Genomic DNA, 23,695 nt, shown 5'->3' on the forward strand with positions numbered 1-23,695 from the left:
GTTGGTTGTGACATTCTACTTTGGAACCTAAACTTTCATTGCAGCTTCCACAGTGAAACCAGACGTGGAACCAGACCAACATGGAGAAGAGACACAACAGAGGGCCTGAATTCAACTGAAACGAAACCATACAAAAATAATGGTAAACCAGACTGTCTACAGGATGAAAACTGGTCCCATGATAAATTGTTTTGGTACAAACCTATCTACTCTAAAAGAAATAAAACTTTTCATGTATTGAGTGAGAAGATCATTGTCAACGGCTCATTTATTCACCAGTCTTGATCATGGTCAAATGAAATGTAAAATATTTTTCCTGTTCAAAAATTCAGATGAGACATCAATCACAAGGGTCACTTTATTTATTTTGGGTTTTTTTTTTACTTCTTTCCAATTAACTCTTCTGATCAGACATGTAATGATTACGTGTACCAAGTTATCTGGAAGGGCACAGTGCTCCCTGACATCTTTTATGGTTGGGAACAAAACACAACAAATCTGTTTTATTTAATCTTAACCACAGTTCTACAAGCCCATTGACCTGGTGATCCATTGTTTTATGAGAGGATGATGGTCTGCTGGTTTGATGGCAATGTGTAGGCCTAATCAAAGAAGGACAGACACTGAAACTATGGAACCAAAATTACGCACAAGTTGTCAATTTCAAAAGAGGGCGTGGAAATGCTTGCCTTGATAAAACATGTCTTTAAAACTGTGGATGACTGCCATTTAACAGAAGCTGTGGGATTGTTTTTGCAGGGTTAATTGCACTGTAATGCAAGGGCCTAAAATGGTGTAAAAAGTACCAATGGTAAAAAGCAATCTGTTCTCTGTGTCAATTACTACAGATTGTGCACTTCTTGTTGAAACATCAAAAAACATTTTCTATTTTCACAGTGGACGCACAAAAGGGCAAAGACATTATCAAGATGTTTTGACAAAGCTTAACTTGACAGAATTTGAGAAAGTCAGTCATCAAAGGAACAACTTTGGATTAGAAGGGGAAAAAACTACACTTTTGCTGATGTTTGAGAAACCAAGATGAAATAAGGGTAGCAGAATGGAACAGTGGATATGAAGGACAGTTAGTAGCTGTAATTATCAAGCAAACTACAACACTACATTCTTGAAACAGAAGAATTTTTTCCCCAAAGTGGTCAGATCCAGAGGCAGGGAACAGCCCATGAGATGACAAGCATGTTTCTCTCTGGATGACAAAGCAGACGCTCTCTAACAGTAAGGCCACTTTAAATAGTATTTCTAAATGAGGACCACCTTTCACTCGTTCATAGATCTTTGCAGTCTCATCATAATGGAAATAAAAGAAAAAAAACTTCAAGTTTCTAAATTAAAGAGGCCAGCGGTCATTTTGATTTGGGGGGATTTGGTGTTTGCGCCCCGTTCACCACCACAGTGAGAAGCTCAAGTCTCTGTCCACATAGTCACCACAGCTATGACGCTGAGGTAGTCTCCCCCTCTTGTGACCAAACCGCACCTCAAACACACCCCCAAAATACAATGTGCGATCGGGTTATATCGATCTAGCAAAAAAAATATATATTTTTTTCTTAACAGAAGTTCGTTAAATCATCTTGCCTAAGGTCATTGTCGATCCTCTGTGGCTTTATCAAAGCAAGTTGAAGTCCGGAGAGAAGTTGCAACACACAACTGCTGCTCTGAGTAAAATCCACAAATGGCAACTCTGTTGTCATTTTTTTTGTTGCTGCAGTGTCGTACATATGGGTGTATCATGTAGTTTTGCCATATCCTTTTCAATCACTCCCTGTTGCAACAGCCCCTTCAGATGCAGTCGCTCAGTTTTGCCAACCAAGTGCTTGTGTATGTCATGTATCAGTTATCTAGATGATGGGAGTGTCATTGTATGTGCTGTAGTGGTATTTCTATAGAGAAGATGAAGATTGTGTGTGTGTGTGTGTGTGTGTGTGTGTGTGTGTGTGTGTGTGTGTGTGTGTGTGTGTGTATGTATATGTGAGTGAGTGAGTGAGTGAGAGAGACAGAGAGAGAGAGAGAGAGAGAGAGACAGAGAGAGAGACAGAGAGAGAGAGAGACAGAGACAAAGAGAGAGATAGAGAGAGAGCGAGAGAGCAAGAGAGAAAAAAGTGTGGAGATGGTGGCAGCAAGAGATTTGTCAGGACTGCAGTCCACGCAGCTGGAGTTCAGCTTTGCTGCTGAGGGGCTGGGCAGGACCACGCTGGAGGGGCCAGGGAGACATGGTCTACTTATCCCCCAAGATGGCATACTGGTTGTCAAGCTGCAAATGCTGCATAGAAGCACCACTGGTTTCTTCTCGGCCGCGGTTCTTGTGTTTCACCACCTCAAAGGTCTTCTCCATTTCTCTGTCCCTACAAAACACAAACAACTTCAACTACTCTGTAGTACAAACAAATCTTTCTTGAATGTACATTGCTTGACACAAGAATTAATTACTGAAGATCCACTCACTTGCGTGTTTCCACATGCTTGGCGGTGGCCAACAGAGAGGGGAACTGTGTGTCACTGTAGATTTCAGGGGGACCTTGGGCAGGGCCTCGTTTAGTGGTAGTCAGCCGGGCCCCAGGGGGGCGATATACACCAGTTGGTTTGGCCTCAGGTACCTCAGGTTCCTCTGTAGACAGAGATACATCACTTTCAGGAAAAGAAAAATCATGATACAGCCAACTAAAAGGTTTAAAGTCACTGGGTAGAGATTGTTATCTGGGTTCTGAGTTGATTTACACACCTACAGGTGGAGCAGGGGCAGGTGCAGAGCCAGATTTGTTCCAGGGCCCAGACACTTTGTCTCCACTGACAAGAATTATCTCTCCATCCTCACCAACCTCCTCTTTCTCATACTCTTCTTCTTCCTTCTCATCACTGCAAACAACCACAGTATTAGACAGTCACAATCAAGCAGAGTACACATGTACGACACAGAGGATAAAGCTGAGCTCATCCAAACCTCACCTGATCTGTAAAGCTTGCAGCCGAAGCCCACTGTAGTCCACTTCCCTCTGCTCAAATTCCTTCCACTCCTCATCCTCCTATATAGACAGAGAACAGTAATCTCTCTTATGATAGAATAATCAATAATTACTATAAAAACTTATTTTGATCATATCACAATCTCTCAATATACCCTAAGAGCAGAACATTATCATTATCATTCATAAACAGCTGGAGACAGTAAGTGTCCAGATGGTTTCAAGACAGCGGGGAAAGCCAGCCTCGCGTTTCTAATTTGTATAACAAGACGTCTTGGGAACAGATCGACAGTCTACGTCAACATAAAAACCCGTTGACGCTGTCAGCCTCAGTACCATATTGCAATGGCGGCGCGGCCTAGAAAGGCAGAGGACTCTCGGGTCCAAGAGAATGACAACCTCTCCACGCTATGAAAGGCTGACTGTAAATGCTAACGTGTGAGACAAACCTGAGTTCTAAAGATGGCACCGTAACCACACTGATGCATGTGGTTTATGTCATCGCCCTATCTATGTCCGGACATTAAATGGCTTCAGCGGTCTGTGAGGATTCGATTGTTTAAAAAATAAAATAAAATATGAGACACAGGGGTCGATGTTAACGTTAATGTCAGCCGGTGTTAACGGCCCCTGACTTGGAACAGCTATTCCAAGCCGGTGTTCTGACGATTTATGCTGCCTTGTCGAAAAATGCTACCGTAGCGAGAACAGATAGCAGTCTAACCCTAACCTCGCCTTACCATGCGCAGAACCGCTAAGTAGCACATCTCGATGAGCACATCGACAGAACACCAGCCGCCCGTGCGGGCGGACCGGTCTCTGAAACGTATTACCTTCTCAATCTGAGCGTCCTGATTCTCGTTCTTCACATACTTCTCCTTTTCCCTCTTGGTTTTTTTTACTACGACTGGTACCGGCCCGGCGGCGGAGTCCTTGGGTTTTCCCTTTTCTTTCTTCTTCTTTTTATCCCTCTTGGCAAAGAAATCGTCCAGACTCTTCTCTGTTACATCCGCCATTTTCAAAGAGCAACGTCGCTTTCGGCTAGTTAGATAACCTAGCAATGACAAGTCTGGAGACGGAGAGTGGTGACAGCGGTTTGAGTCGGTTTACTGACGCGGGATCACCGCTTTTCTAAACAGCCCGACCTGTTCAGAGACGGTTGAAAATGTCCACCCCGCTAGCCTGTCTAGATTGGGTTTCTTGCTAGCTATCAGCCATGCGATGTACGGACTGTTTAACAAATCTTCACCGTTCCCCGGAAGTACTTCTTCCAATATCCCGGATATAAAAAAGAAGTGACTCAGGTTTGATGAGGCGAATAAACCAATCAACAACGTCGTACATTTAAACACACACAGCGGAGCTACCTACCCGGGATTCAAGATTTTTTTGATACGATTTTTTTTTTAGATTCATTCAAATTTCACGTGAATAAAAAGTATGTCTGCCATAAGATTTTAATCATATTTTTTGGTGTATAAATCTGTATTGTATTTGTATAACTCTTGACTGCACGATTTCAGAAAATATTGCCTGTTTTTTGTACAAGGTTCATTTGTTTTCAAGTTTTCAAGCAATATTTCAATCTTGGTATAAAGTGCCTTGCAAAAGTATTCAACCCCCTCGAAAATGTCAGATTTGTCTGAATTAAAAATGACAGATTTTGTTCTGCGTAATACTGTATGTTAAAAGACTGGCCCTCAAAATGTACTATGTAAAAGTGACATTGTTATTGTTTATTTTTCTTACAAGATATTGTGGCGAGCCGGCGTGGAAGAATGAGTCGAGAGGCAGAGATCTCTCTCTCTCTCTTTTTTTAAACTTAATTTTGATTTAGTTTTAAACAATATTACAATATATTTTCATACAAAGACTTTTCCTTTTCCAGCTGTATCTATACATTCATCACATTGACTTTCACATATTAAGTAGACAAACAACAAAAAAGATCCACTCCAAAGTAATAGCCACATAAACAAGGGATATGTTATAAACAAGAGAAACAACAAAAGAAAGTTGAAAGTGAGAGAAGAGAATAAAAACCTCACTGTATTAGTAAATCCATGACAGGGCCCCACCACTTAGTAAATGTACATTTTTGGAGCTTTAATAAATATGTTATTTGCTCCATATGGTAGACATTCCACAACTTTTGGATCCATAAGTTATATGTGGTGGTGGTGGTGGTAGTGGGGATGGGGGTCTGGTTTCATCCATTTAATTGTAATACACTTCAGGGCTGCTGTCAGTAGTATTCCTAGGAGATATTTCTTAGACCTCCCCTCTAAACCATCAGATATTACTCCCAGTAGTGCCACCGTAGGATCTTGTGGGATATTCTGCTGGAACACTTCTTTAAGAGCATCAAATACCTCTTTCCAAAAGACATGTAACTTAAGGCATAGCCAAAAATGTGAGTATGGTTTCCCATTTATGCTCCACAGTTTCTCCAACATGAACTGATGTGTGTTGGAAACATCTTTGACACTATCTCTGGCGTTCGAAAATATCTAGCGATTACTTTCCATTTAAATTCCCTCCATGTGTTTGAATTTGTTACTAGGTTTGCTTCTGTGCATATTTCCTTCCAGGTATCCTGTGTTATATCCATGTTTAATTCTGATTCCCAATTCTGCTTTATATTTAAAGAGCTATCTTGGTTCATAGACAAAAATATTTGTAGTTTACAAATTGTCTCCTCTCTTCATCTCCCATTTGCAATTCAATGAGATAATTTTCTATTGGGGTAGATTTTATGACTTTTTCCCATTCTTTTTGTGTACTAAGAAAATGTCTTAGTTGCAAATATCTGAAGAAGTCTGCTCTAGGGTGACTCTGGAGTCTTAAGATTGCCCTTGTTTGATATCTGATGCAGTTTAATTAAGCAGAGATCTCCTTTTAATCGCAACTCCCGTGCCCCATACACTACATTACATTACAGTCATTTAGCCGACGCTTTTATCCAAAGCGACTTACAATAAGTGCATTTAACGTAGGAAATCAGGATAACTACTAGTCATCAGAGGTCATAAGTGCATCTTCTCTCTAAACAAGCATCTAAGAGCAAAATCGGTTCTAAAGTAAAAGTGCAAGAAAAAGATGTATTTTTTTTAATAAATGAGTGAATACAATAAGTGCTAAGAGCAAGTAACAGCGTAGTAGTTCTTGAAGAGGTGAGTTTTCAACCTGCGCCGAAAGATGGGCAGCAACTCCGCTGTCCTGACATCAGTGGGGAGTTCATTCCACCACTGTGGGGCCAGGACGGAAAAGAGCCATGACCGGGTCGATCGGCAGCAGGGGCCTCTAAGCGACGGGGCAACCAGGTGTCCCGAGGCAGCAGAGCGAAGTGGTCGGGTGGGGGTGTAGGGCTTGACCATGGCCTGGAGATAGGAAGGAGCTGTTCCTTTCACTGCCCTGTAGGCTAGCACCAGAGTCTTAAACTGGATGCGAGCAGCTACTGGGAGCCAGTGTAGGGACATGAGAAGGGGAGTTGTGTGGGAGAACTTAGGGCGGTTGAACATCAGATGAGCTGCAGTGTTCTGAACAAGCTCCAGAGGTCTGATGGCTGACGCTGGGACGCCAGCAAGGAGGGAGTTGCCGTAGTCCAGCCGGGAGATGACCAGAGCCTGGATGAGCACCTGTGCCATCTCATCAGTACTACACAACCCCGAGAGTGCTATATTATTTACACACCAGCCAGAACAGACAACAGCATAATGACCCCCCCTCCCCAAGCCGCAACTGGCGACATCAGTCTAAATCACAGTCCTAAGGTCAGTCAGTAACAGTCCTCTACCCAGCCCAAGTCAAACCCACAATCAACAACAATCCCAACTCGAACACTGACAGTCGTCCCATGAGTCCGTGCACTCCCCCAGCGCAGCTCCACTGACAGTCAGAGTGACCGGCTACCCCGGTCGCTACATAGAAAAGATAACTTTTATTTGTTCCTGAGGGCACATTCAGGTGTAGATAGCAGCAAAGAGGGTAAAAAAAAGACATCAACAGGGTAGAGTAACAGAGGTGGATAGATAGATAATAGAGGTCAGCCACCTCGGGATCAGAACAATACTAAACCTAACATTAATACTAACAATACTAGCCCTCACGTGAGGGGTCAGTCACCCTCGACGACCCCATCATCCAACACAGTCCCCCAAATCTCCAGGGTGCCACCACTGGCAAACAGACTGCCCAAAGCACTGTGTGTCATAGGCCCGCTTCTGCCCCACTTCGGAGCAAGCCCAGGCCCGGCAGGCGCAGGAATCGCAGCAGTGCACGTGCAGGTCCAGGTCTCGTTGACAGCCAGGCCAGTAGAACCGCCCCCTGAAGCGGTGGAGGATCTTGGTGTGCCCATAGTGCCCCACCCCCACTGAGCCATGGACCATCTGGAGAACCTGGGGACGGAGCATATGGGGCACCAATAGCTGCAGGTGGTTGCTCCCTTATCTGAGAGCTTGTCACCTTTGGTACCCCAACCCGTCATGGAGCTCGAAGTTGCCCCATTGAGAGTGGTAGGCCTTTACCTCGGGCCCTTCTGCTGCTGCCTCAGTTCCTGCGTGGTCAATGGGAACCACCTCTCCTGGCAGTCTGAACAGCCATCACCGTTGGCGTCATCTGGCCTCGTTCCTCCTGCAGCGGCACTCCAATACTGCACCAGGGCTCTGTTCCTGCTGAGCAGTGACTGCTCAGCGACTGGCTCGCTGGTCTCTGAGCCCGCTCCTCCCCCAGCCAGACCGGAGTGCCACAGTCTTTGTGCCAAGGGTGATGGTTGCCTCCAGCACAATAACACGGGCTCCCCACCATGTCAGCAGGTCCAGGCCAATAATGCACGGGTCTTGGATGTTGGCGAGCCAGAACTAGTACACCAGCTCCTGGTCTCCAGCCTGTACTTGCAGTGACTGCTTCCCTCTCATGCCAGCCTTCTCTCCTGTCACCATCATCAGCTGGGAGTTGGCTGGCGACCATGCCACCAAGAGTGGGTCGGTGGTTCCTGGGAGGATGCCAGGTTGCACCAGGGAAATGGTAGACCCTGTGTCTACCAGGGCCTGACAGGATCAACCATTGACTTGACAGTCCAGACACAGTCCTTTGGTGTAACCTAGGTGGCAAACCAGCATGCATCGGCCTTGAAGGGGGGGTGGAGACTGGAGTGGCAGTCCCCTCACTAGGACACTCTGCCCTCGTTTCCCCGCTGGCCGGGTGACTCTGGGTTTCGTTGCCGGTGCTGGGCAGTCGCAGGCTATGTGACCAGGCTCATCACATTGGTAACAGTGGTCAGGCAGCCGAGGTGGATGTCGCCTGGATGTTGGACGCCATTGCTGAGACTATGTACTGGAAGCCGAACTTGGTAGACCTCTTCTACCTTTTCCTCATCATTGTCAGCCAACCTGACGTGTAGTCGGAGAAGGTGGGCCTTCTGCTGGGTAAGCCGTGTGGAGAGTACCACCTCTGCCCTTTCTGCTTTGCAGAGAGCCTCACTGAGGGACTGGGGCATGGCGAGGCGAACATGCTAGTGCAACCACTCTGGTGTGAGCCCCTGCAGGAAAGCATGGAGGGCCAGCTCCTCTTGGGCAGTTGTGTTGAATTGTGGGTAACCATGTTGGGCATGTAGCTGCACATTTGTGGCGAATGTACACAGGCTCTCTCCCTCTCAGTGACAGCGATGGGCTAGTTGCTCCCTGCTCTGGTCAGTGAAGAGTCGTTGCCCAAGTCACCTCTCCAGTGCCGTGGTCAGGGCTTGGAGGTCCCACTGCTCTCCTGGGGCTAAGTCAAGGAGCATCTGCAAAGCCTTTCCCTCCGACGCCAGAGCCAGGTGGATGGCAGCTTCCTCGTTGCTCCATCCGCTGTGCCATGCCGCTTATTGGACTTGCGAGAGGTACGGCTCTAGCTATATCATCCTGTTCTACTTGGGCCGATGTTCTATGCGCAGCATCTCTCTCGGTCGCTAGGGGGTGGTCGGTGGGGGTGGGTAGCAGGCATTCCCCTGTATAGGCCCTCCTGGCCTCTAGGGTGCAGTGGGGCCGCAATGCACTGGAGCCATGAGCTGATAATCTCTGGCAGGCTCCGTCTTTTGCCACGCCAAGTTTTCTAGTACCAGTGGGTCTGCTCAATGTCCCGCTCCAGTCTCTGGATCTCCCTCTCTATTCTTCAACTCAATTCCACTTCTGACACCAATGTAGCAAGCTGGCATGGAAGAATGAGTCCAGAGATCTCTTTTTATTCGCAACTCCTGTGCCCATATACTGTACGACCCCGGGAGTGCTCTTTTATTTAACACACCAACCAGAACAGACAACGACATAATGACCCCCCCCCCCAACTACAGAGCTGCTTGGCATCGTCTGCCCATCAGCATGATCACACTGAGGGAGAGCCTGGCTGAGCAGCTATCCCACTCCACCTGCAGAGCGGTGGGAGGACCAAGACAGCGGGGAACGGGAGAGGAGTGAGAGAGGAACATCAGGGAGAGACTGCACGTTTTCAGAAGACAGCTCTCATCACTTCCAGAAGAGGCGTAAGTTTTGGCTGACTTTAAAAGTGTTTTTAAGCTAAAAAGAATCCAAAATAAATAGTGTTATATTCATTTTAAGAAATAAACATTTTAATGTGCATTTGATTTTTTTCCATTCACACCTTTTTCCCCATCTAAATGAGAATATACATAGCAGGAATGATATAATAATAATAATAATAATAATAATAATAATAATAATAATAATGGACTACATTTATATAGCACTTTATCTTGATACCCAAAGCACTTCACAGTGAAGGGGGGAAACAAATCTCCAACCGCCACCAGTTCAGCACCCGCCTGGGTGATGCACGGCAGCCATTTTTGCACCAAAACGTTCACCACACGCAGTCTTCTAATGTTATTCAGGAATATAGCTGTGTCAAAACAACCCTATTGCCTGTACTCAAGAATAACTTTTTCCCAGGACAGACATGAACATGGAACAAGACAAGTAAGCAAGGGTCATGTTACAATTCCTAAACCCAGAACAAATGCAATGAAAAGAACTGCTATGTATAGGGCCGTTTCACAGCGGAATAGGTTGCCATACGTTATTACTCAAGCAACAAGTAAAGAAAGTTTTCAAAAGCAACTTAATGAGTTATTTTTGGGTACAGACATACATAACTTTTTATATTTTTATTCTGAAATATGTAGCTCAAAGCAGTTGGTAGGAGTATTCTGTGATAGATGGTACTGTAAGTGTGTGTGTGTGTGTGTGGGGGGGGGTTATGTGTTTCACTTCTCTAATAATGCTGGTTTAATTGAGGTGGGTGGGATGGGGTGGGGGATGAATTGAATTTAATGATCCAATAGTGTTTATTTATGTATGCATGCATGTGAAAGCATGCGTATACATGGAAATTGTTGTAGGATGTTTTTAATGTGGACCCCAGGAAGAGTAGCTGTTGTTTTGCGTAACAGCTAATGAGAATCTAAATAAACATAAACGTAAACACATCAGCGTGAGGTGGAGGGGGGGAAATCGCTGAGCCAGCTACCCAGGGGGATGATTAAGTGGCAAAATAGAGAGCCAGGTTGGGAATTTTGGCCGACAAGCGCCATGGGATATTTAATAACCAAAATGAGTCAGAACCATGGTTTAACATCTCATCCGAAGGACGGCAGCTCTAACAAGTGTCCCCGTCAGAGCTGGGGCATTAGGATTTGTTTTATTAGGAGCAGAGAGAAGACTGCCCCCTGCTGGCCAACCAACACCACTTCCAGCAGCAACTTAAGTTTTCCCAATAGGTCTCCCAACCAAGTCCACATCTGCTTCGCGTCTGTCATTCAGCAGAACCAGGGTACATGTTGGCATGGCTGCTGCCGAATACTCAAGGAAGTAACTCCTGTGTAATGGACAGAGACTTTTTCTTTTACTTTTTTGGGTGCTGCGGTGGGGGCCCTCAGCCCAGAGGCAGGAGAGGCTCTCCCCCACCGCCAGACGCTTCCTCTAGCTCACCCCAGGGTCATCTACTAGAGACCCCAGCCATAGAATCACACCTTCTTAACTTATTTCTTCGTTTACGTTTTTTTGTGTTTTGTTCGTTTGTTCAGTTAGTATATCTTTCACGTTTAATTTTGCTAATCTCAATGATACTCTGATAATTAAATACACATGGTTAGTAATGTAAACTACTAATAAGACACGTTAATCCCTAGCTACCGGGTCTGACCCTTTAGCCGAGCGGTTAGCGATGTCGCCTTGTGATGCAGTACACCTCGTATCGAATCCCGCACCGGGCAAGAAAATAACCCGTTACATTGGTGGCAGCGGTGGGATCCGGAAGTGTGCAGATCCTCAGAAGTCTCTTCGGAGCGCGGGAACAACAAAGCGCGAGGGCGCGCTTCCGGGAGAGGGTGACGACTGTAAACTACTAATAAGACACGTTAGCCCCTAGCTAACGGGTCTGACACTTTAGTCGAGCGGTTAGTGATGTCGCCTTGTGGTGCAGTACACCTCGTTTCGAATTACGCACCGTGCAAAAAAATAACCGGTTACAGTAACAAAGTAAAAATTAAAAGAAATTTTTTTTGAGTGTTCCGGTGTTATGGCGGCGCTCCTCACGTATTGCTAACACGCGGCCTAGGCTAACGATAACCATACCACACGGCCCGCCACAAGCAAAGCTACAGAAGCTAATGCTAGCCTGAAAGCTACAGAGGCTAAAGCTAGCCCTGAAGCTACAGCCGCTAACCCTCAGCGACGTACCCGTGGCGATTTGAAGGGAATGCTCGACACCGTGAGGGACGAAATCCTTTCTGAGCTCCGAAGCACAGCCGCCACATTGCAGTCCACAGTCTCCTCTCGTGTAGTGAAAACCCCAGAAGTGGAAAACGGTTTGAACAACGTGGAAATCAGAGCCGCTACACTGGAGCGCTCCTATGCGGACCTGAAGGCTGAAAACGAGAAGAGACGCTCGTCTGGATGATCAGGAAAACAGATCAGGGGGCAGAATATTAGAGTTGTTGGTCTCCCAGAAAATAAAAATAAAATGAGGGCAGGCGTCCCTCCTCCTTTATGGAATCCTTCCTGGTCAAGGTATTCGGCACGAACGGCTTCCCTCACAACCCAGGTTGACCTTGCTCATCGCGCCCTCAGACCACCGCAAGATGGCGACAGATGCACAGCGATCGGAACCAACGGCCAGTTTCATGCGCAAGAGGGGCACGACCATCCCTGAAAGGGGGGGGGGCTAAGAGTGCGTCTGTCACCATCTTACAATGCTGTGGCTGCAAACGTTCCCAAATCATCTGTGAAAAGTACACATGGCCATCGAAAGTCTAGTTAATGTTTACACCAATATTTGCACATGTAACTGGTCGCTGGTTTCCGTCGTTACGCATCTGTCACCATCTTACAATGCTGTGATTGCAAACATTTCCTATTTGTGATTGCAAACATTTCCTAATCCTCTGTGAATATTAGACATGGCCATTGAAACTCCAGTTAATGGTCACACCATATTTGCATATGAAACTGGTTGTTGGTTTCGGTCGTTATGCAACCGTATTGTTTATAAGGGTTGGGGATACCTGCAGTCAGTTTTAGACTGAAGATTTCACTTATATGAGTGATGAAACGTATCTGTCAATCAACGTTGTATCCAGATGAACTGATTCAACCTTCTTTGATTTTCTTACCTGGATTACTGAGCATGCATCAAGACACGTTTGCAGACTGTTTGCAGGTATCATCTCGTGTTTTATAGTAGTTTTTAAAGTCTTTAAATTCCTTTTGAGTGAATTCCTGACTAACTCTGAGGTCATGGACTTCCCTCAGCAACTCCCCAACTCTTTTGCTGCAGGAATAAACAAGGATTTAAACACAGGATTTGAAAATTTTTCTCCTGTTGATCAAGAATTTTTTTTTATAGAAGTCCTTTTGCTGCTCAAGTAATTCATGCACCTTCATGCATCAAGTAATTCAATTCAGAGGAGACCATCTCCATGCATGGAGATAGTCTCCTCTGAATTGTTGGAGCGTCCTGTGGGTGGCATGGTAATATAAAGATTAGTTCCAGTGGATCTCTAAACCAAAAATAAAGCCTACAAGGTCAGAGGCTTGGATTATCTAAGCCCGAGAAAATGTCACGCCCAGAGCTGGATTTCTGGCCCAGTTTGATAATAAATGTGGTGTAACCTCTGTTTAACTCAATTTTTATGAGTATGCCAAAGACAAATAAAGGATTCAAGAGATATTAGATGTATAGAATCCAGTCAGTCACACAGAAATCACAGCAGAAGCACAGCGGTGGCCATGACAGTTGCTCAGAGTTTGCCATAAAGCATGAAAGTGACCTAAGATATGGGACAAGTTTTTGTGGTCAGATGAGACCAAGAAAGAGCTTTTTGGCCAAAATTTAAGGTGCTGTGTGGCACAAACCTAACACTACCCATGCCTCAACAAACACCTTCCTTACAGTGAATTATGATGGTGGCAGCATCAGGCTGTGGGGATGTTTTTCCTCAGCAGGCACTGGGCATCTTGTTAGAATGTAAGGGAGAATGGATGGAGCAAAATTCAGGGAGAGACCACAAGAAAACCTGCTTCCGTCCACTCTGAATCTTGGCAGAAACTTCACCTTTCAGCAGGACAATGATCCCAAGCACAAGACCAAAGCGACACAGGAGTGGTTAAACAACAAAAAGGCGAATATCCTACGAAGCCAAAGTCAAAGTCCAGATCTCAAGAATCTGTGGCTCTGTTTGAAAATTGTGGTTCACAAGAGTCATCCGACTAACCTGAACAACCTGGAGCAAATTTGCGAGGAAGAATTGAGGACAATCACTCATAAACAGTGTGCAAAAGGCTGTTATTGCAGCAAAAGGTTGGCTCTACCAAGTACTAATATGTAGGGGTTGAATACTTATGCAAGCAGCCTGTTTCAGTGTTTGATTTTCTTTAAAAGATCTGCTGACTAATAATTGAGTTTGACTTTGAAAATTAGAGCATATGGGTTTGCAATACAAATACTGACTGGAAAAATATGTGTAAGTTTAATTTGTAACCTAGATAAAACTCACAACTTTCAAGGTGCTGTATAGCCCCATATGGGACCTGCTGGCACACTTCACGGTCACTTGTGTACATCCACATCATCATAACATCAGTGTCATGCCTTACAATAAGTAAAGAGACATTTTATGATTCAATGGGACATCGCAAACTAATGTTGTGCATAGGATCATTCGACATCAGTGTATCAGAATGAATTATTCATATATTGATTGTTGTGTGATAATCTCCTTTCCTTATTCTAACTTATCCAAGTGGGATATGCAATGAAATATTATGGCTACAGCTGGTTTCAAAGTACCCGGGTTTTAGAATCGTGTGAAGTTTGTTTCGAGTATTGGCCTAATATGTCTAATATGCGTGTATGTTATATCTAGAAAAATACTGATTCGACAAATAGTCCAAGGACTTTCTTGCATGAGTATGAAGAGCAAATTCCCACAAAAGATGGGTTATTCGAAAAACCTGAGCCCAAACTGACTTTCAAAGCCCCTTTCTGCAGAAAGTCTGTCCATGCATCAGGTGGAAGATTTTTATTAATGCTGTATCATTGGATTTTGAACTTCCATGCATATTAGGGCATTTTTTTAATCACAGATTCTTGATGGTTAAGGTTATGTTGCAACAACAGATATACTAACGACAACGACAACCAAATAATGAGTTAAAAGCTGTAATATAAGCTAAAATTAGATTTATATAAGTTTCTTGATTAGATGCAGAAAAGGTGGACAAAGAGAGGACTTCTCGTCCGCTGAAACAATGAATATGCTGTGTTCAGCAGCATGGGTAAGTACTGCTTTGTTCAAATCCCATCTGGACACCCGACTTTTGCAAGTCATCATAGTCTGAAGACTTTCGTATACATTCATCAGTCATGGTAAAAGATGCAAAATTTGAACTTTCTTGTTTTACATCATGCAATAAATAAATAAATAATTAAAAAAAAAATATATATATATTCATCCATACATTTTCCGAACCGCTTATCCTGCTCTCGGGGATTCTGGAGCCTACCCCAGCCGTCACTGGGTGGCAGGCGGGGAGACACCCTGGACAGGCCGCCAGGCCATCCCAGGGCACATTCATACCTAGGGTCAATTTAGTACTGCCAATTCACCTGACTTACATGTCTTTGGAATGTGGGAGGAAACCAGAGCCTCCGGAGGAAACGCACGCAGACACGGGGAGAATATGCAAACTCCACACAGGACGACCGGGGATGACCCCCAAGGTTGGACTACCCCGGGGCTCGAACCCAGGACCTTCTTGCTGTGAGGTGACCGCGCTAATCACTGAGCCACACACACACAAACATATATATATATATATATATATATATATATATATATATATATATATATATATATATATATATATATATTATTTTTTACTATATCTGGCTGCATGACCACTGATGATTGAGTTTTTTTCAAGATAATTCGTTCATTCATTCATTCGTTCGTTCGTTCATTCATCCATCCATACATTCACTCATTCATCAGCCGCTTCTCCGGGGTCGGGTCGCGGTGGCAGCAAGCTAAGTAGGGCACTCAAGATGTCCCTCCCCACAGCAACGTCCCTCAGACTCCTGGGGATCCCACGGCGCTCCCAGGCCAGATTGTACATGTAGTCCCTCCAGCGAGTTCGGGGTCTATCCTGGGGCCTCCTCCCAGTTGGACATGCCCGGAAAACCTCCAAAGGAAGGCGCCCAGGAGGCATCCTAATCAAATGCCCGAACCACCTCAACTGGCTCCTTTCGACACGAAGGAGCAGTGGCTCTACTCCCGAGCTCCCTCCAGATGTCCAAGCTCCTCACCCTATCTCTAAGGCTGAGCCCAGACACCCTACAGAGGAAACTCACTTCAGCCGCTTGTATCCGCCATCTCACCCTTTCAATCACTACCCAAAGCTCACGACCATAGCTGAGGGTTGGAACGAAGATTGACTGGTGAACTGAGAGCTTTGCCTCCAGGCTCAGCTCCCTCTTCACCACAACGGTCCGGTACAACGTCCGCATTACTGCTGATGCTGCACCAATCCACCCGTCACTCTCCCCCTCCATCCTACCCCCACTCGTGAACAAGACCCCGAGATACTTGAACTCCTTCACTTGAGGCAACAACTCATCCCCAACCCGGAGGGAGCAATCCACCATTTTCCGGTAGAGAACCATGGCCTCAGACTCGGAGGTGCTGACTCTCATCCCAGTCATTTCACACTCCGCTGCAACCAGTCCCAGTGAGTGCTGGAGGTCGCGTTCTGATGAAGCCAACAAAACCACATCATCTGCGAAGAGACAATCGAAATCGGAGACAAGGGACAACCGTGCTTGACTTCGTGCTGAGAATACGGACACAGCTCTCACTTTGGTTATACACAGACCGGATGGCTTGTAGCAACTGACCCAGTACCCCATACTCCCGCAGTACCCCCCCCCCCAGAGTGCCGCGGGATACACGGTCGTAAACCTTCTCCAAGTCCACAGAACACATGGAGACTCTAATGCCTCCCTCGGCACTTCCGCAAGGGTAAAGACTTGACCCGTTGTTCCACGGCCAGGACGGAATCCGCATTGTTCCTCCTGGATCCGAGGTTCGACAATCGGTCGGAGCCCCTCCCCCACTCACTCGCTCGCTCACTCGCTCACTCACTCACTCACTCGCTCAAGTTGCATTTTATGGAGCCTCCGTTCCAGCACCCTAGAGTAGACTTTCCCAGGGAGGCTGAGCAGTTGAGCGAGATAAATCAGAAAATAAATATTTTTAAAGTTGTTTTTTTTCTCTTCTATTTTATTGCTCAGCAGTAAAAAGTACAGTGTATGCTACGGTACAAAAAATACATAATGCTGAACTCTGCTCCACCCTCTAATTGAACTCTTGGTGAAGTGTCTAAGTTGAGCCTGTGGGCATCAATCACAGTACGCGTCAATATGGTGAACAAAACAACTTTTCAACGTCCCCCTCCGAACCGATGAAGAACATCGTCTTACAACGCAGACATTTCTTTTAAAGATATGACAGAGGCAGGCAGGCAGCATTGGTTACTGAATAAAACTGCAATGTAATGAAATGAAACCACGATACAAAAAAAAAGAGACCACAGAATAACTGAAAAAAATATTAAAATGTATTTCTCTCATGAAACTGACTCCATATGTGCTCATAGTCGGCTAAATGTTCAGCATACTTTGTTGATCTCGGTATTTCCAGTGGTCAAGATGGCGATGGCGTCTTACATTTGCCAGGTCCAGCAATTAAATTAAAATCACTCAGTTTCTTCAACTAAACTCGAATTCATAAAGAAAAAAAATGCACTCGTGCAAGGAGAGATTGAAGGGTTATTGGTCTGATTGTTTCCTGCAGGGCTCAGGAACCGAAAGCACAAACTGAGCTGCAGCCAGTATCCACTCCACATTACAGAGACCAAGAGAAAGACGAACAAGCACGCACACACGCACACAAACATACAGCGCTAGAAGCAGGTGAAGCGGAATCAAACGTAATACAACATATTGTATTTTGTCTTTAGTAACAATTATCTGGTTATGAGGCAACGCACGTTAACATACAACGTACAGTATTTCAATTTTCCCCACACACTTGAACGCACACGCACGCACACACGCACGCACGCACACACACGTGCAGAAACAGACCACTCGTGCACATGCACTGTTATATTAAGAGCCACAACATCTTGATATATGGAATTGAAACATCTACGTGGTCTGTCTTCAGAGAAGCTGGTGACACATAAGGGGGGGAGGGGGTCCTCTTCAATTTTGACAAAAGATGCGTTACTCCCTGAAACTATTCCTCTGCTGACCGCTGACCCCAAATCAGCAACGAAGGTTCATAGTAACACAGCCGTTTCCTTTCTGCTAAAATCTTGATGCCGTTCAGGCCCCATTTACACCTGGTATTGATGTGCCGCCCTGGCCCGGATGAGAGAGAAATACGTATTGATGCTAGGTGCAAATACTATACACAGCAAGCGCTCGCATCAGTGACACCCAGGGGCTGGGAGAGTCATCCCCACAGCCAGCAGCTGAATGCATTGAGGGTCTTCCCTCAGCCTGTCATTTACTCATCAAATCATGGCACGCACCACTGCCGTCAGAGTAGACAAGTCGCTAATGCAACAGTCACCGCACTTGCGAACACAATTGTAGCGAATGACTTGTAGTTTTTCGTGCCAACGAGCTGTTAAAATGACCATTTGGTGAACGTTCTGGATTTTTTTAACCCCCCCCCAATTGCATCCGGCCCATTACCCCACCCTCCCAAGCCGTCCCGGTCACTGCTCCGGGACGGCTGCCGATCCGGGGAGGACTGCAGACTACCACAGGCCTCCTCCGATACATGTGGAGTCACCAGCCGCTTCTTTTCACCTGACAGCGAGGAGTTTCACCAGGGGGACGTAGCGCGTGGGAGGATCATCACGCTATTCTCCCCAGTTCCCCCTCCCTTCCCTGAACAGGCGCCCCCGACCGACCAGAGGAGGCGCTAGTGCAGCGACCAGGACACATAGCCACACCCAGCTTCCCAACCGCACGACAGGCCGGAGGTAACGCTGGGATTCGAACCGGCGATCCACGTGTTGGTAGGCAGCGGAATAGACTGCCACGCCACCCAAATGCCCTTGGATGTTTCTGTTTTTTGTTTTAATTAGTGCTGTATGACAGCTTTTCCACTCTCCCGCCTGCTGGTTTTCGTTGCCCAGTGCGTGCAAAATATGGGATTTGCTTGCAAACGCAGACACAAAGTAGATACAGGAAACACATGAATACCAGATGTAAATGCAAAGGGCATGATCAGGCTGTTCATTACCCAGATAATAAGATATAGATTGCATGATAACAACCAGGTGTTAATGGGGTCTCATTTTGCTTGTAAAAAAAAAAAAAACCTTCCATATTCCTTTATCTCCAACCCATAATCCCACCCTCCAACAGTTAGGTACAGGTGCAGAATTCAAGTTCAACAGGCTAAGGATTTTGGGTTTGACTCAAGAAAACTAACAAACGAGACAAGAGAAACTGAAATGTTTGTACAGCACATTTCTCTCAGAAAAGCCAGGGTTCGAGAGGCGACATCCACAGTGCACTCGTCATCAAGCCACTGCAACGAAACAAAACCCACATATACTCTGTATCTTTATAAAGACATAAAAACCTTTATCACAATTAAGCTTTTATAGAAAATGTACATCAGAAAAATATGCAGGTGCATCCTCATTGTAAATAGTGTCTGTTTACATCACTCTTTCTTTCATTCTGGTCTTCGTGTTTCTCATACACAATATAAAGTTGAGTCTCTGGATATTTTATCACATATATAAAATAGACGACGACAGCCGGGGGGTGGGGAGGGGGGTGAGATAGAAAGCTATTGAGGGAGACAGCTATTTCAGAGCAACTTTTATTTTGACAGTCTGGTACTGGTGATGTCACCAGGGTCTTCCTCTCTCCCTAGATGTCAGAGGCCTTGTCTCTGTTGATGAAGAGGGTTTCTTGGCAGAAAGGGTTGACCAGGACCACACTGCTGCTGCTGTAGTCTCCATTAGGGGGTAGACAGGTGTCATGCTCCTGCAAGGGCGCGCACGCACACACAAACACACACACACATGCACAAACACAGACGTCTGACAATCAGGATTAACAGCAATGATTCAAGATTCCAGCTTTATGGTAGACAAGTCAAGGCTCAGTAGTTCAGCACACACATTAGTTGGTTGAATCTAAGAGCTTAGCCCCTCTACAGACAGACAGCGGTAACGGTGTTTGGCAAAGAGGCAATGCTCGTTTGTTTGCGTCTCAGCCATTTTCGAAAAACAGTGAACAAAGAGGTCTGACAGAGCTAACTAGATGGACAAAGGGTTGCAGGGAGGCGCAAAGGCTCCATGAGAGGAGAGACAAAGGCAGGAAACAATGCAGCTGAGGGGATGGAGAGAGAGAGAGAGAAAGAGAGAGAGAGAGGGAGCAATGGAAGGAATGTGGTGGTGAGTCAGCAGTAAGAGAGGACAAGGGGGAGGTGTGAATGTGAGACAAAAACAAACACAAAAATACCAAAAAACAAATGATTTGTTCTGCGGGAGAGGTCAGAGAGAAGGACTTACATTACACCAGCAATATCCAATCAAATCCTAATCTGAAACATTCTCTTTGCATTCTTGGGACAATTTGGGTTTATTCTAAAGCTATGTCTTTTGCCTATCACTGGGGGCGCTATAGGGGTGGGGGTGGTACTGCGGCTCTACAGAGACAAGTAAAGCAGGTAAACAAAACCTGGGTGTCACCAGGAGCATCCTAAACATGATCCGACCTCAGCTTCAGCCTGCTGTCGCACCCAGAGATGACAGAGGAATGGAAATAGAGTGATGGTGGGAATAAAAGAAATGAGAAATGGCATGGGTCAGTAAAACCATCTCCCTGGAGAAAACTAAAAAGCAAAATAAACAAGTCAACGATATACCAAATGACGTCATGAGATTAGGAAGCGCAGCAGTGTTGGTCTGTCAAACGGTTGTACCAACATATGGTCCAGCAGGGGGCAGTGTTATACAATTTAATAACAGATGGCATGCGCGCGCGTGCACACACTCACTTTGTAATTAAAGGAAAGCAAACTGCACTGCTTCCCTTCTCAGCCTTTACATTTTAAGATTTAATGCTGATATTTTGCTCAAGATACGCTTTTAAATATATTAGCAAACTGCTCAAAACTGCATAGTTATAATACAACTGTAATTCTGAGGATAGGCAGAGGTTTTGTTTTTTTCCCCCCCTTATGTTTCATCCCGCTCATATGGATTTCAGCATGCAGGGTCGGCTGCAGAGAACCCAACACAAAGAAGTAGGAACTCAGTGTACTGCTCATTGACTTTCTCAGCAAAGAAAAAAAAATCACTTTTATATACGTATATATCTAATGGAAACATCTGTCAATTGCCCTGTAGTAATGAAACAGAGTCACAGCCCCAATAACTGTCAGTACCTCACTCTCCAGAGTGTGTATCTCTCTGGGCAGCTCCACAGCATGCCTGCTGAAGTAGTCCATGGTGATGGCATTGTTCCAGTAGCTCAGGTTGTTCTCTTGGCTTGACGACTTCTTCTTTCTCCTCATACAGCACACGGTCAGCAGCACAGCTAGGGAAGATGAGAGGTTAGTATACTGAAATAGACCTGACTTCCAACAGCCCCTGAAAGCACAGTGTTTGTCATGTCAGGGGTGCCATATCAGTGGGTCAGGGTGAGAGATGGCATAGTTAGCTATTTTTGAAATTTCTGCACTCATTCTTTCTCGTTTTATCTTCATAACAATGCTCTGGCTAATTACTTACAGCATGAGGACACGGGCACACTGATGGCCAGCACGATCCATACAATGTCCATCCTGCTGAAACAGATGGTGGTGCGGGACAGCGGGGAGTTCAGGGTGGGACCGGAGCTGTTACCAAGGACCCTGGGGTCTCTGGGGGTGGTGGGAACCAACCTGTTCAGGAAGTTCCCGTTGGCTGTGGATGGGGGCTCCAAGGGGGGTGAACTGTTCCCCTGTGACGGAGGCAGCTCGGGAGAGCTGCCATTAAAGATGATCCCCTCATCTACAGTAACGTTCCTCAAGGCACCATCTGTGCCATTACCCTCGGGTGGAGGTGACGGGGCAGGGATATCCCTACCGTGACCTTCCCCATCAGTGGAGATGTTGGTTACAGTGTGGTTGGTTGGCATGGCAGTTGGATCGGGTACCGTCTTATCGGTGGGCTTGTGGGCAAGGGCAGGGGTGGATGGAAGGGTTGGGGCAGGTAAAGTGGTGTTTTCGGGTGGGGTGGCTATAGGAGGGACAGAGCCTTCCAGCTCTGCCACTAACGGCATGGTGGGAGGTTCGTTGATGTCACCATGCACCTCCCTCAGGGTGATGGTGTGGGGCTTGGCCAGCCTGGAGTTGCCTTGGGCAAACTCCCTAAGTGCCAGGCCTGATGCAGGTTCAATGTCCACTGAGGAAGAGGAGGAAGTAAAGGAGGAAGGCCGCAGCTCAGTTACATACTGCTGGCCTGGGCTGGTGGGTTGCTCTATGCTCAGCCTCCAGGGCTCAACGTGTTGTGGGAGGTCCAGGGAGTCAGCTCGTTCTTGTTCCTGTGTATCTCCTCTTTCAGAGGCAGAGCTGGACACAGGAGTTCCTCTTGCAGCAGTTTTTGTCTCACTATGTGGGACAGCAGGGCTGGGAAATCTCGGGCCATCACTGGCCTGCTTAGTGCTGACAGTATCTGGGTTATGGGCTTGAATTACCTTGACCAATTTGGATGTGCGACCCTGATCGGCAACACCAGAGCTCAGCTCCAGGGGTCGAATCACAGGGCTAGGAGTCCCTTGATCTGGTTTAATTCCAGCAGAGCTCACAGTGTTTGGACTAACAGCACTTGTATCATGTATGAGAGGGTGTTTAAAAGCCAAACCAGTGGTGTGGGGTGTGTGTGTGACATGAAACAATCCCGGGGAGGGGAGTATCACAGTGGGGAGGTGGTTTTCTGCAGGCTGAGCACCTCCTTTGGAGGACCACTCCCCGCTGTTGGAGCCTTCCTGGTGCCAGTCCAGGTAGGAAGAGGTGGGGACGGAGGGGTGGCTGCTCTGGGCGGTTGGCATTGAGACAAGGTCCTGGGAAGTCCGGCTAAAGTACAGCTGCTGTGCTGATGACACCAGTCCTACTGGCAGTGCTAGGAAGGCTAAAACACCTGAAGGACAGAGGGGAGAGAGACGATCAGAAAACAAGAAGACTGAAAATCTGTACATTTATTGTAATTATTGTTTATTATCATTAATTATTTACACAGATGGATTATGAGACAATGGGTCTCTGGACATGGACCCCCCCCCCCAACACAGGTATACTCATTTAAAACCAATAGTCCATCAGCAAAATAAAATTTGATCAACCACAAATATGAGATAAGTTCAAAACAAATCAAATCAGAGTTAATTTGTCACATACATGATACTAATACAATGGCAGTGAAATTTTTTCCCTGTAAGTTCTTGTAACTGCAAAAAAATGTGTGAGACACCATGCAGGCCTAACTATAAGAGCACTGAATCAAAGTCACATATACAGGATGAGGAAAATTCATGTATAAATCATGTATGTCCAAAAAAAGAAAAAGAAAAAAGAATACTGTGCGGGGAATATGAAACTATCTAGTCGGATATCAATACAGATATGGTCTAAAACACCAGTGGCAGCAAGCTGTTATTGACACAAATGACTAAGACTTCCAACTCTGCTCTCCATCATCAGCTACTGTTTATTTTCAACATTATGTTTTTCCATTCTAGCATTATAAGCGATCATTCTGTTGTACAGCATGTGTGTAACTACCTGTGTTTGTGTGTGTCTGTCTGTGTCATCGTTTCTGTAAGCCTATAAAACTTTTCTCCCAAGTCTTAGTTTGTGTGTAAGTACACACAAAGAGTGTGAAACTGCAACTAAAGCTGACAGACAGCTCAGGTGTCTGGGAGGAGCCCCCTAGCCTCGTCTCACATTCACTGTGCCCATCAGGCTTTAATTGACTGCAGTGTCGTGTTTGTCACCCACCTAATTTAACCAGATGGCTTTATTAACCTCGCTACGTGTTAGATATGTTGTAGGTCGTGTGCGTCTGAATGCGAGGTGGCAGCAG

General features: G+C 45.8%; 2 protein-coding genes across 2 annotated transcripts; both read right to left on the reverse strand.

Moving 5' to 3' along the window:
* Positions 1 to 330: 330 nt before the first annotated feature.
* cdv3 (carnitine deficiency-associated gene expressed in ventricle 3) lies at positions 331 to 4,229 on the reverse strand. Its single transcript, XM_056299403.1, has 5 exons — positions 3,815 to 4,229; positions 2,965 to 3,041; positions 2,741 to 2,874; positions 2,464 to 2,626; positions 331 to 2,363 (listed from the first exon to the last, which is right to left on the reverse strand). The coding sequence occupies exons 1-5, from the start codon at positions 3,995 to 3,997 to the stop codon at positions 2,237 to 2,239; spliced, it is 684 nt and encodes a 227-aa protein (XP_056155378.1). The 5' UTR covers positions 3,998 to 4,229; the 3' UTR covers positions 331 to 2,236.
* Positions 4,230 to 16,806: 12,577 nt separating this feature from the next.
* tmem108 (transmembrane protein 108) lies at positions 16,807 to 22,747 on the reverse strand. The gene is made up of 3 exons (XM_056299545.1): positions 21,365 to 22,747; positions 21,019 to 21,170; positions 16,807 to 19,610 (listed from the first exon to the last, which is right to left on the reverse strand). Exons 1-3 carry the CDS (start codon positions 22,662 to 22,664, stop codon positions 19,494 to 19,496), a joined length of 1,569 nt encoding a protein of 522 aa, XP_056155520.1. The 5' UTR covers positions 22,665 to 22,747; the 3' UTR covers positions 16,807 to 19,493.
* Between the last annotated feature and the right edge of the window lie 948 nt (positions 22,748 to 23,695).

The sequence above is a fragment of the Lampris incognitus genome, chromosome 19 (assembly GCF_029633865.1).
Source record: "Lampris incognitus isolate fLamInc1 chromosome 19, fLamInc1.hap2, whole genome shotgun sequence".
NCBI lineage: Eukaryota > Metazoa > Chordata > Actinopteri > Lampriformes > Lampridae > Lampris > Lampris incognitus.